Raw genomic sequence first — 14,596 nt, forward strand, 5'->3', positions numbered from 1 at the left:
TGTTAACTTCTTAGTCCACAAAAGAAGGAGTCGTTAAAAGGCCTTTTGTTTTTTGTTTTTGTTTCGAGAGTTTAAGCTTTAAATAATTGCCACATGACCATTTTTTTTGTTGCCCAAATTCTAATTATATTAGATTAAACCACAACTTTCTTCATCCATCTAGTTTTAGTGCAAGTCCATCATCCCATGTGACAATATGAGGGGATCTATATGCTAAGATCACATATGTTAAAGGTGGAACATTCATTTCAATGGAATTGGGTATCCATCGTTTGAAAATAAATGTAACATTAATTGAAATTAAAACGCTACCCGTTAGTGTTCTCTATGCCTAGATGTAGAGCACTGTAAAAAAAATGCCCCTAGCACTCTAGTTTTAACAGTAAGCGTAAAAAATAGCAAATGGGTAATGGTCTTTCTCCTATGGTTGCCTACGTCCCCGGTGAGATGAGATCCTGCTTCACTATCAATGGAGAATAGGGTTACAGCGCTCGTCCTCACACCTCTCAGTATTGCTTGCATTACAGAGAAAGAAACCATCGCTACAAATATATAGCGAGAAAAACCCTAATCCGGATTAAACTACAATTACCACCCTAATCTGGATTAAATTACAATTGCCCTCAAATAAAAAATTCGAGCGGGGGGCTACGCCCCCCCTACACCCCCTGCTACGCAGGGGGGCCTCCTGCCATGCAGGGGGGCCTCCTGCCCCCCTTGTAACCCCCACGGCCCGCTAACCGGCTAGCGGAATCACCGTCTTGGCTGTCTAGGTGCTGCACCAGTACTCTCTGGATTAAACTGCGACGAAATACAAGACATCAAACACCAACACTTCCCCCTTTGTTAAACAATCTTCCTGTGTCTCAAGTCTGAACTCTATATCCAACTCAAGAAATTTCTGACCTTCTAGAAAGATTTGGAAGTCATAGCAATAGTAATAAAAAAGCTGTTAAATCCAGTTTGTTTACGACGAGGGATGGAAAGGAGATTCCCATTAATGCAGAGTTGCAGCCTTAGGAGACTCACATCTTATTCAATTCCTTTCCTTTTGTATTTGACATGACTGCCATTTTTTTCTTTCTAGATCATTACATGGTTCATGGAATCAGTGTCGATACATATTGATATCACTGGTACCTAATATTTATTAATATCAGTCCGTACTGAAAGCAAATTGCCTCAAAATGTGATTTTTTTTTTTAAATGAGGTGAAATTATTTCGGTATTATCCATATCAGCCGATTTGTATCGATATTGAATTAAATCCAAACCTTACTACTACTACTAATAATAATAATTAGGGTAAAACAACCCTATTAGTTTGGCTAAGGAAACGTCATTTGCAGAGATCAATAAGAGCACAGACTAAAGTATTTTTGTCACACACATGGGTGGGGACAATGCTATTATTTTGCGCTATATTTGAGTGTTTTCTGCACTAGACCAATAAGGTCTTTTTTCCTAAAAAAAAGAAGAAAAAAATACTTCAATTTCATTCTAGAATGTGTCATTGATGAAGGAATAAAATTAATTATAAGACCATTTCAATCAAATAAAAAAAAGCCCATTTTTTTTAGGAACGAGATTTTCGGGTAGCCTCATGTGGGTTTCTTGGTTGACTTGACAAAAATTAAAAAGACTTTCGAACTAACTTACTCAAAGAAAATAACATTACATTAAAAATAAAATGTATGAGATTGTTGCTTGATCATGTGGTCACTCCTTCATCGTGGACTAATCAAGGGAGATGTATAGACATCGAACCAAGCGGTAGGATGGTCCCTTTATCACCTCTGTGTTTAGCATAAGGTGGTATGACCAAGGAGTATTTTTTTTTTTTTCATTAAATAAAATTCTAAACCGTTTTTACTTTCCAAGTGAAGTCAAGTTATATTGATAAAACAATCTCTACCACTTTTTCCACTCTAAGAAACCAAAGTTTTTTCCAATAATAACTTTGGATCCATCAAGTGGGGAAGAGAGAAAAGATATGTAATATAGTTTCTGTTACCAAGTAGAGACTAATTGCCTCGATCTCTCTCTTCCTCCACACATGAAATAACCACCTTGTTAATCGTTTGTTCTCACCTTCTCAACTTAGAATCAAAATTGTCAGCAACGAACAAGGAGGTGTAATAAACATTCAATGGTTTGGAGGACCCCAAGGACCACAGCCATTGAATACTCATTACGTCTCATCACCTCATTCCAAACCATTATGCCTTCTCAACCCAAGTCTAATTCTAAAAAAGTTTTCCACGACCTTTTACTTCCTCATTTAGGATGAAAATCAAAGTCCTTTTGTAGAAATTGTTTTCCATGCATATATTATTCTCTCTCTCTCTTTTAAATAATTTCCATTTCTAAACTTTTCTCTCTCTGACTCGGTTAAGTCCGGGGGCGGGGAACGCCAGTCCCTTCCCATACTGTCGTGACGGTGATAGGAGTGCCTCGAAGGATTTCGCCTCTCTCTCTCTCTCTCTCTCTGTCTCTCTCTCTACCCAAAGGTCACCGCAGTCAAAGACAGAGATCGAAAGCGGAACCGTCAAAGAATGGAAAATGTCAAAGGTCGATAATACCCATGTAAGGAGATAATCCCGAGGTCGGCAACCTGCACCATATTGGACAATAGCACGATGGCTAGATCTCAGCCGTTCAATTACGTTCAATATCTAAAATGGGTCCCATTGCGCTCAGTTGGGAGACAGTAAACATATCCCTTCGATTTTTCCAATTAAATTACCACTCCTGGGCCCCACTTGCCACATCGACCAAGTTGGTTCATGATTGGCCCGAAATGATCCCATATAAATTGGTTCCAGCGGTTGGACTACGAAGTGACACCGCGATCCTGGAGTGGGCGTTGGGACGCAGCTGTCCGCATTTAATCTCGTCAACGACCCTCTCTGCTACCCTCTTTGCTGCCATGCTGATTCGGATCAAGATCGGTTTCACTTCCTAGTTCCCACGCGATTATCCACTGGATTGACAGTTCCACCCTTTAAATAATTTTTTTTGACGTTATGAGATAATCTCGTTTCGTTTCTTAAGATTCCAATCCAATGGGCAACTATGCAGGCCCCAAAAAAACCTTTCAAAAAGTAATGGCGTTCACACCTAGTCTATACCCACGTGTCTTTCGCTTTTATTACAACGCCTACCACAGGGCTCCTTCTAATCTCTATAAGTACAAAGAGTCGTCTCCTTTCCCTCATTACTACTCAGTCCTCTCACCCTCATTCTCTGACTTATTCCATTAGAGAGAGAGAGAGAGAGAGAGAGAGAGAGAGAGAGAGATATGGAGAATGGTGGAGTGAAGAACACGATGAAGGTAGCGAACGAAAGAAAGGTGAGAGGTTTGGACGTTCTTCTTCGGATACTGACACTGCTCTGCAGTCTCATCGCTGTTATCGTCACCAGCGTTTCTGAAGAGACTGAGCTCGTCTCCGTCACCGTTTTACCTACACTCCCTCCCTTCAATGTTCCTGCTACTGCTAAATGGCAGTACTCTTCCGCCTTCGTGTAAGTCTCTTCTTCTTCTTCATTTTAACTTAATTTTAGTTCATGTCTTAGTTTTCTAGTACTTGATGAGATGAAAACTTTAACTTTTCCATTATTTCCATCGGAAAAATCTACTTTTCCGGTATCTTTTAGTCGCCGGCGATCAGGATCTCCTCAACTGATTTGGGATTCCCTGGCTGGTCATGTCATCGAACTTACATAAATGCAAGCCAATTGACCAATGACAAATGGCAAACGGCCACCTGGCCCCCAATTAATGAACACCAGTAGCGAATTTAATCTGGTCCAACCCTAACGAGAATAATAGGCTGCCGGCTGTACACACCCTGATTAAGAGTCCATCTATAACCTAAATCAGAAAGATATTCCAATCTATCGGCTCTCGAGTAGCTATTTTTTCTTAGTCTACTATCTTATTTAGCGCCGATGGCCAGCCTACTGTGCTAAAAGGCTGATGGCCACCCACTCCTACATACACTCACCAATTATCTCATTACGTTCTCCTTTTGGGTGTCATGGTTTCAAGTATTGGTATCGTATCGATTATATTGACTATATTGGATCTATATTAGTTGAGATCAATATCTGATACTTGATCTATCTAGATCAGTTATTCGTATTATTTAAGGGAAAAAACAGTAAAAGAATTGTTCTTTTTTTTTTAAAGCAAGGGTAAAATTGACTAATACACACTGAGTTGATCCGATTTAGATCTACTGATACCGATACCATTACCTAAATCCATGTTGGGCATCAACCCTTCAAGCCTAAGTTGCTACCATTAGGCTAAACTAGTGTTCGTTTGAGTAAGGAGTATACCTCATCTAACCTATATCTATACCTCATATAACCTATATCTCACAGGTACAACACTCTTCCATAATTACAAGGGAGTGGGCCGACTTGGCTCGATCGATTAAAATCCAATAATGGACCAGCTGGTTAGAAAAACAATTGGGTGTTCGGCCTAATTTAATTATGAAAATGGTCCATACCGTGATAATCAAGATCTACCAATATTTTTAATCAATTAAAATTCAAACCGATTGACCGAATAGAAATATATTCATGCCTTTACTTACACAATTAGTTACTGATTTGGTAACAATGGGGTGGGTTGATCTGGGCTGGGCCCATTTCCTCTTTTTTTCAGGAAATTAATTTGGGCGTAATTTTGTTGGTTATGTACAGATATTTCCTAATAGCAAACGTGATAGCGTGTGCATACGCAGCATTCTCTCTGATGCTGTCAATAATGAAGGCGGCGGGGAGAAATAAAATAGCCATGGCCATGCACGTCTTTGATCTCATAGTGGTGGCGCTGCTCTTCTCCGGCAACGGCGCCGCCTTAGCGATAGGCATGGTAGGTTACAACGGGAACGATCACGTAAGATGGGCAAAGGTTTGTAACGTCTTCCAAAAGTACTGTCGCTACACAGCTTCCTCCATTGCTGTCTCTCTCTTTGGAACAACTGCCCTTCTCATTGTGATAGCACTCACTACTTTGCGTCTTCAGAAGAAATCTCTCTAAAATTATTATTATTAGTTAATTAGCTACTTAATCTTTGTTAACTAATTAATCACGAAATTAATCAAACCATGTGTGTGTAATGAATGGTACTTGTTGCTTTCAATTTCTAAGCTAGGTAGCCTGTATTGTACTTTAGTAAAAGCTGGTGTGGAAGTTGGTTGTTGATCATTAATTGTTGCCTTTAATTCAGTTTAATAGAAAGAAAGAAAAAAAAAGATGTGAGAAACATAATTAATTGTTTTTGGTAAAGTCTTTAAAGAACTTTGGCCATGGAAGGACAAAGGATACATTCACCAAGAAAGGTCGAATCTCTCACTATCAAGAGGGATGTATTATGAGTAAGGTTTCGTGTGTGATCAATTTCTTCAACCTTCCTTTCCTACATATAATGGATGAGACACAAAATTAGGATAACTTTTCTCTAAAATAATTTATAGTTTGTTTCTCAAAATTCTCTCTCTCTCTCTCTCTCTCTCTCTCTCTCTCTCTCTCTCTCACATACCATTGTGACGGTCCTGGAAAAACTCAACCTCATAAACCGACTTACAAGGTGAGGGGTCCCAAGACCATATCAATTCACATCAATTCCCACAGGAAACCGATGTTGTATCAGCCCCCATAAGCTGATATGGGATTGTAATAGAATCTGCATCAACAGACATATATACGATGTGTGATGTGTGGGTAATCTAGACCATGCCTTCTCTATTCACGAGTAGATAATTTGTAATGTTTGGAAAAAAATCATTTTATATATTAATTATGGGAAAAAGAATACTACCTGATTGTGTGGTCCTTGTGCCTAGACATAGGAGGCCACAAAATTACTACCAGCGCCTCCCATGAAGTCAAGAATCCCTTCGGGCCATCCTATTGATGTTCCACCATTCTCGCACTCTCATTGGCTACGCACTGATGCAGGGGGTCATGCGACCAGGTAGTGATCTCTTGACCATTAATTATTCGCTTATTTATATATAAAAAAAAAAATTAAGAATGGGTTTTCCTTTTCCCTACACAGTACCCAAGTACCAAGGAAGAAGCAATGGAGGAAATGAAAGATATAGTGATTTAAAGCCTTGGACTACAGGGACCTGTAATACCTCCCTCATTACACTTCTCCATTTCTCCTTAAAACCATCAGCACCAGCCCCACAGAAGTAGAAACAGAGAAAAAAAGAAAGAAAGAAAGCTTGGTTGCCTTTATAGATAATTTGATTGCATAAAATTTTGATTATAATCCCACTCTTCACCTTAAACGTTAGTTACAATTCTGTTTCTTTTTTTTTTTAACTTCTCTTCTACAACAGCTTTTGTTGCATAAACTCCAAGGGGTAGCGGAGTTGGCAAGGGACCTTCGCCTCAAGAAGCATGTAATTCTGAGTTCGACTCCTCATACTTCCTTGGGGCCACTCACATGGGGTGTTTAGTGTTCTTCACTGCTTTCACTGAAAGTTAAATGGTTTTCATTCAACTCCGATATGACCCGGTCTATGCGTTTGTTCGGTCAGTATGGACCCATAGGACTAGATAGGCCAAAGGCCTGGATACCCATCATTAGCAAAAAAAAAAAAAGGTTGCATAAAATTCTAATTAACCTTCCACTCCCAGCCTATCAGCACCCAAACAAGGGTCTTGTTAGGGTGACAAATCCATCACATTACTGAACTAGAGCAGAAACTAACCAAGTTGGTTGCAGAAAGAGATCCAAGTTGGAAGATGTATTACCAGTTTCATGATCTTTCATCTTTACAAGCTATTACATGAACAAAAATACATAAAATAAAAAAGATTGAGTGCAAGGTAACATCCCTAATTGATCCAAATTTCAGTGATCCACCTTTGCAAAACGTCCCCTAATTCTTGTTCTGCTTTCTGCATGAGCTTTTTGCGATTCATACCGGATGTGCTTGTCGAATCTAGAATTAGGAATATCAGCTCATGAGATGATAATGATGACACCATTAAGTGCATATGAAGATTCAGGATAACATTGAGTCTAATGTTAAGACTCACAGTATATAAATGATTCCATAGACCCAAACTGATTATGCAATCTGAAGGATTTAATGCAAGCAATGTAGCTTTAGAATATAAAAAGATGCATATAGAACAGAATCAATCTTTAAATCAAATGGAATAATTGAAATAGGTGTGCTTGAACAAAGAAAGATCATACTGGTGGCAGGGGAAATAGAACAGTTAATTACCTCCTCATTTTCCTCTTCTCCTTATACCGTAAGATCATGGTGTCTCTCTCTTGGCCTGATAAGTCACGCGGAGCGATGTTTGGCCAGCCCTGAAAGCTTTCTCTGGTAAATGGATGCTTCATTTGCTCTTTGAAACCACAATTGATGTGGCAGCCACTGCCATCAACCTCTGCAGGTTTCTCATGAAACAAACATATTTCCTTTACATGGTTTTCTAAAGAAATAGAAGGAATGAGTTCTTGACCAGCTTGTTGTTTTATGGTTCTCCTTGTTGGCAACTCGGCCACGTGGCGGTGATGACGTGGCCATTTTGGGTGACGTGGATGAAAATGATGACATGGCAGTATCCAGTGTCACCGATGAGATAACAGAGCAGCTTGGTATGCATGGAGTGGTTTAATACATCATTAATAGGTGGCGCGGGTTTCTGGGTCAAAACTGGCAAAATTGGCCTATTTACGATCGAGGGCATTTTCGGCAATGAAAATGACATTTTTGGAAGATCGGTTCTTCATGAAAAATATAGATTGTAATTTTCCTAGTCCAGTGCATTTGATTTCGTCACATTCCGATACCGTATGAAGAAGTTACGGCATTTATGGCAGTCAAGGGCAGTTTCGGCATTGAAGATGAATTTTTTAAAGGAATCGTTCTACATGTAACAATACGAGAAAAATACAATCTTTCCAACGGTTCTGATTTTATCGCATTCCGATTCCGTATGAGAAAGATACGTCATTGGAAAGGTGTAGGGGCATTTTGGTCTTTTTACATGGATGATTCAGATGATTGAGTCTTCTAAAAAGTCGTAGAGCATCCAGTTACAATTCCAACACACTTCGTTTCATCTCGATCGGATATCGTATGAAAAAGTTATAAGCGTTTCCGTAAAGTCGGTTCGAAAATCCAAACCGAAAATCCATCAGTTGCTCTCGGTGTTGGGTGGATTTTTCGGAATTTATTTTTGAAATTCGAAGGGCTTTTGTGTAATTTAAATATTTTGAAGGTCTGAGTTGCAAGGGGTCTTTAAGCACTGAAACATATGGAGGCAGGGGCTTGATTATAATAAAGAGGAGTAAAGGGAAGTAAAATGGACGGCCAAGATTCGACCACGTAGGCTTGATGCCCATCCAAAGGCTGCTGAGATTTTGGTGTGATATGGACGAGATAGATGCTTGCGCGTGGGATTTGATTGGTTAGATGCATAATTCTTGATACACTGGCGCTACACTATATCAAGGTATGTTATTGTGTTTCGCGCGTGTATAGAAAGTATAAAAAGGATTCCGATCTTAATGATCTCATGAAATCTGATTAAAGCCATCATGGAAGATTCGGATCCAACGTTCAATATGCATTTTCACTTTTGTGAGTGGGAGACAAGCTCCCTTAAAATCCGGAAAAGCAACCAATCATAGATCGACAACACTTCTGACATTGTCATCGATTACGTCATGATGACGTCATAGAGATTCAAATCTAACGGTTTGGATCTGTTGTCCTTTGGTTTAATCGGACGGCTTGGATTATAAGATCTCTTATATGAGATCTACGGTCAGATCTCGCCCCTATTGCGCGCGCCGCCGGTGTAGGCTACGCCACCCGTACGAAGATTCCATTTCGGGCTATCTCATTGCTCCAACTTCAAAAGGTCATAACTCCCTCATTTTAAGTTGGATTTGGGTGAACCAAGTTGCAGCTTCTTCGTTTTTTCAAGCCCTACACCATGGAAGCAAGAAAAATGGATTTTTAGTGAAAGAAGCCTACGGTTTTGGTAGGAGAAGCTTCCCCCTCTTTGTTGGTCCTTGAATGAACATACATTCTTGATGATAAATGTTCTTAGGCCATTAAAGGAGGTAAAAGAGGTGGTTGAAGTGTGTTAATGGTACATTAACTCAAAGCCAAGGAAGAAGAGAAGAAAGCAAGGATGTGTTTGCTTTGAAGAGCAAGAAGCCAAGGAGAGAGAAGGTGTGAGCACCAAACTTGTCAGTACAAGTTTCCAGTCATCCCAGGCAATCGTTTGTGAGATTCTCTAACCTTTGATTTTACATTACATGTATGTATGTATGTTAGGGTTAGTTGTGGATGAATGTATACATGCTAGGTTAGTTGTGGATGAACTGTAAGCATGCTAGCTAGTTGTGGATGCATATGCTAGGCAGAGCTTAACTGTAGGGCATTGATATAAACCCAATTTAATTATATTATTTATTGTGTGCTTAGTGGGTGCTAAGCACCGGGAGTGGGTGCTCCCGTGTAGTGGGTGCTACACATTGTATCGGCACTACGAGTGCCATCTCAGCTTCGACTTGAGAAAATTGGGTGTGGGTGCTCCCGACTGTGGGTGCAGTCAAAAGTAGTGTATTGAGTAGGTACGAAGCCTTTACAGGCACTACTCTGGGGATGTAGGCAAATTGCCGAACCTCGTAAAAACCCTATGTTGTGGGTGCTTGTTGTTTGCATTTGATATTGAAGTGCGTGGAATGTGGAATGGGTGTGCATACTTGGAAGTGCCTATGAGAGGCTGAGTGTGCATACGACTGTGTGCAAACAGGGACAGGTATATCAGGTTCTTCTTGGCCAGACATCGGACAGGTTTTTAGGTATCAGAATTGCACTCACTGATTCACCCCCCCTCTCAGTGACTGCCGGGTTACAACACAGCTGACTTACAACTGTTACTGTTGCATTGAAGTGCACCTTCCTGAATCAAGAGAAACTCAACATTAAATTCAGTTCCACCATGAGGTACTGAACACTGCAAAACCATAATGATTGGCTCACATTATGCTGCCTAATTGGATGAAACCCACAATTCTTCTTTACTTCATAGATAAGCTTATAATTGGGATTCTTCATATGAATCATCATATGATTGGTCCATCAGGTCATATAGATATTCCTTAACACCATCATGGAGACCATCCAAGAAGAGTTTGGCTATAGAAATCTCTGATGTGGGAGTCCATCAGTATGAGAAATCCATCCTCAGCTCCTCTGGTGGGTACTCTAGGTACTCATGAAATAATTTTTCAATGTCAGGAGAGTTGAGACTTTCACTTGACACTATTATGATAGTTTAAATTTTGAAGAACTTGGTTACGCGTATACATTGGAATCTTTTACTTAGGTTCCTTTACATTCCTAAATACAATGTACCAGTTACTAATCAGTCTACCATTAAAACTAAATTTCAGAAAACAAATTCAGTAGGCCTCATATATCTTTCTACACTGAAAATTTAAAGACCAGTTTTAATATCTTATAGCTTAGACTGGTCTTGATACCACAGATTCATTACAACTCAACAAGCAGTCTCATTGACTTCTGTGCAAAAGATTTAATGTGTATTGTGATTCTATCTTTCCAGATTGCCCAAGAGAACAGGACTAGATGAAAGCATAAAAAATTGGACTTCAAGGAGCAATGACCCATCATTACATGAATCAGTTGGTCATACATCACAACTCACACAATAAAAGATCCGAAAAATGCTCCTGCAAGCCCCACAAGAAAAAGATCTGGGAAGAGATTGTCAATATTATCACTGATTTCAACAAACTGCAAGATTATATAAGGAATACCAATGGAATTCTAGACATCAAAATTTAGCACAAGGTGCAATAGGAGAGCAGGAAAAATCTACATGAGATACAATAATGAGTTTCCTTCTGTCCACCTCTTTCAATGAGAAACAATTCTCAGAGACTCCACACCAAACCTGAAATGGATGGCCAATCCAAAAGATCTTCCTCCTAGCACCTAGTCAAGTAAATGCACTCAATACCCACTCAAAGGAGGGCAACGCACAGGACATGTAATTTTAATCCTTTCTCACCTCTTTCCAACACTCCAGATTGGGCTAAAAGCTAAATCCTTTCTCATTTCTTTCAGTCTGCTCACCACAACACCCTAACTTCTGTACCATATCCCATGGAAAAAGATTAAGAATGATCTCAGCAGAAAATTCAGAGCAACCTACTGTGAAGTAACTCCAATTTCTAATCAAACAAAACCTCCACACCAATAGAACATATGGAACATAATAAGCAAAGAAGCTATTTCAAAAAAACCACTCAAAACAAAACCAAACAGGAAAGAAGCTTACCTTGTAACCAGGCAAGACAATTTTTTCCAGATCATATTCAAATCTAGCATCTACATTGTCCATATTTAGAGGTTGAATATTTAGTTCTGCCACCTGTGGTTCAACTCTGATAAATGATTCAACATGCTCACGATCAATATTCAAACAGTTTTCCAACTTTGCCTGCTCACGGAGCTGAGAGAGGATATCTTCCTTGTGTCGCCCGCGAGTTGTATTTCGGTTCTGATGCAAAATCAGAAGGCTTTTAAAGATCAAATTTTGCAAACTATGCAAAGGCATTGAAGGGAATCTTGCCCAGAAAACAAATTGAAGCCATAAAATCAGAAGCAGTTACAAGAGAGAGTTCAGGTAGACATCTAATAGAACTAAACAAAAAAAGTCGAAATAATCCCAATTCTCATTCTTCTAACTCAAGGAATATCAAAATCCAGATTTTGAAATTTGAATACCAAAAATGACAACAATATGGTATTAGATCAGAACACAGATCAACTAGGAATAATTTTACCAACTACCCATGATTCAAAACATAAAGACCAACAATAAGTACTTGTTATAACAGGAGTAAGAGCAGCAAATCATGAAATATACAAAACCAGAAACAGAAGAAACAATCCAATAGTTTTATTATGGCTCACCTTGGGCAGAGGAGTATTTCCAGTAGCTTGGAAATTATGGTTGGAATTAGAGAAGAGAATAAGATCGTCAAGACTAACAACAGGCGGAGTCTCCCAAGAAAACGCAGCAGAAAACCCATCCACTATTCCTCCCAGGGAACCACAAAACCCAGAACTCATCAAGCCACCATCAGCCTGATCTTCCATCGGCAAAAGGGCTTTCTCCCCTAGATTGTGAAACCCAAGAATCGATGAGAAATCAGTCACCGACGGACACCCAGAAAAGCCATCAAGCGGCCTCCTGTCATGCCTTGAGGACAAGGATTGACCATGGGTACCCAATCACAGTTCTGGTAGAGAACAAGACTCTCTGTAGAACAGAAAATTGAAGCTGGGCTTGAATCACAAGAATCACAGAGCAGCGAACGGGTGTGCTTCCTGAGCAGCGGGTTCCCAGAATGGATTAAATGGTCGCAGGAGAAACAGAGCTTGGCGATGTCGGCTCTGCAGTACAAGATAGCCAATGATTCTCCGCAGAAATCACAAAGACGCTGATGGATTCTCTCATTCTGTTCCAATTTTGTTTCTTCTTTTTCTCTACGTTTTGGGAGTGTTGCAGAATCAGCCATTTTTGTCATTTCTATCTGTGTATTGCTCTGTTTTCTTTATTTATTTATTTATTTATTTTTTTGTCAAATCGGAGGAACACTATAGAAAGAAAAGTAATCAGTCCCCCTTTGCGGTCTACTTATACAAATTACAAACAGAGATTTTCTAGGATTTGTTAGCCCATTTGTTCTCTGCATTTTGTTGCCATTTGGAGAAAGAGACGGAGAGAGACAGTGACTTGGTTTGCTCTGTTTCTACTGAGAATTGAAAGGTAGAGAGACGTAACTGGTAAGCCTACTATGTTATTGATGAATGACATTAACTCACAAACCCCCACTTAAATATCCATGACTTTCTATTACTGAAGGAAGCTCTTGTTCTAGTCTTAAGAGGCAGCGGCATTGAACCTCTTCTGCTGTAATTGACAGGTAAGAAATGGATTAGAATCTTCTAAAAGTCCAAATTTTGAGGAGGGTACTCATTTCGGCTTCTGATTTAGCTTTTAATTAAGATGTTTTAGGAGAACAAATGGGTAGTTGTTAATTTTCTTCCTCTAGTCAGTAACTTGAAAGTTGAAACCATCAAAGATAAGGAGGGAAGAGAGCACAACGAGAACAAGAACAAGAACAAGAACGGTTGGAAACAAATTGAAAAGACTCATGGGTGTGAACCATAAGATTAGATAAGTTATTAATTCTACATGTGGCATATCTAGTATATAGATGCCTCCTCCATTATCTGATTTTTTTTTTTTTTCTAAAATTATCCAAGGGTTTTTTCTTTTCTTTTCTTTTCACTTCTATTCTATCCCAATTAGCGCTGCCAATCTATTGGACGTTAATAGGGACAATGGCCACTTATTCTTACACACACACACTCACACACACTATGCCTATGCACAACCTCCTCCCCTGGGTGTCAAGCTCTTAAAGTTGAAGTTGCCACCACTGAAATTATCATTTGATCATCACTCTCAAATCAGAATGTATATGTCGAAAAAAGTCTAAAATTAAGATTTGATGACAACTTTTTCCTATATGCTAAGATCACGAATGAAAATCCATATTCTGAACGTCATTAATATATATATTTTTATGGGTAAATGTTTTCTATTGGGAGCACCCCCACCAAGGCAAAAGGTGCGTGAATCAAAGATGGGTACGGAAGTCATTTTGTGCCCTTTTGTTTGAAAATGCTATTATCCTTATTGTTATTATTACTATTACTAAAAAAAAATTATACCAAATACAAATAAAGAAAGAAGAAGCTCTTTAAGCATTGAAGGACAAAACCAACAAAGACAAGGACCCTAAACCAACACAACGGCCGACAAGAGAAAACGAGAGACCCCTCTGGCCACGGCTGAAGTTCTCTTCCCTCGCCCTTTAATGGCCACAGCATCCGTGGGTGAAGGGGTTCCAGCCCCTGGTGATAATGCCATTTAATTTTTTGTGGGGCTGGTCGACTGGATGAAATCTCACTTTAGGGGAACCTATGTATTAGGGATGAGAGAGATTCTGAGGAGGTGCGTGAACACCAATGGGGTTGGTAGTCTAGTGGTGAAAATGCCCTCAACCCATCATCGCTTGAGTCTAGGGGTGTCAATTCCTAAACCGAACCGGTAAAACCGGCCGGACCGAACCGATAACAACCCGGACCGAACCGAACCGAAGCCTTATTGGTTCGGTTCGGTTTCGAGTATTGCAACCCCAAAACCAAACCGAACCGCACCGAAAACCGGATGAACCCGAAACCAAACCGAAACCGGCTCAAAACCCGGACCGAAACCGAAACCAAACCGGTAAGAAACCGAAACACTCCAAAATTCATTAAAAAAATCAAAATTTGCATAGTTTTGTATACATTTGTATGGAAAGTCGAATCCAAACTAGACCAAAAATCAAAACCAACCCGGTTACAAATCGATTTAAGAAACCGAAGTTCACCAATTCATCATTTGGTTGTTTCCTAATGGCTCCATACCGGTTTAAAAAAC

At 39.6% G+C, this 14,596-nt stretch overlaps 1 protein-coding gene and 1 pseudogene across 1 annotated transcript; one reads left to right on the forward strand and one right to left on the reverse strand.

The window, feature by feature from the left end:
• Positions 1 to 3,209: 3,209 nt before the first annotated feature.
• LOC122090988 (CASP-like protein 1E2) lies at positions 3,210 to 5,224 on the forward strand. Its single transcript, XM_042660774.1, has 2 exons — positions 3,210 to 3,525; positions 4,717 to 5,224. Exons 1-2 carry the CDS (start codon positions 3,302 to 3,304, stop codon positions 5,054 to 5,056), a joined length of 564 nt encoding a protein of 187 aa, XP_042516708.1. The 5' UTR covers positions 3,210 to 3,301; the 3' UTR covers positions 5,057 to 5,224.
• A 1,525-nt stretch (positions 5,225 to 6,749) lies between these two features.
• On the reverse strand, positions 6,750 to 13,034 carry LOC122092059 (annotated as a pseudogene).
• Positions 13,035 to 14,596: the final 1,562 nt, after the last annotated feature.

Source organism: Macadamia integrifolia, chromosome 10 (genome assembly GCF_013358625.1).
Source record: "Macadamia integrifolia cultivar HAES 741 chromosome 10, SCU_Mint_v3, whole genome shotgun sequence".
Taxonomy (NCBI): domain Eukaryota; kingdom Viridiplantae; phylum Streptophyta; class Magnoliopsida; order Proteales; family Proteaceae; genus Macadamia; species Macadamia integrifolia.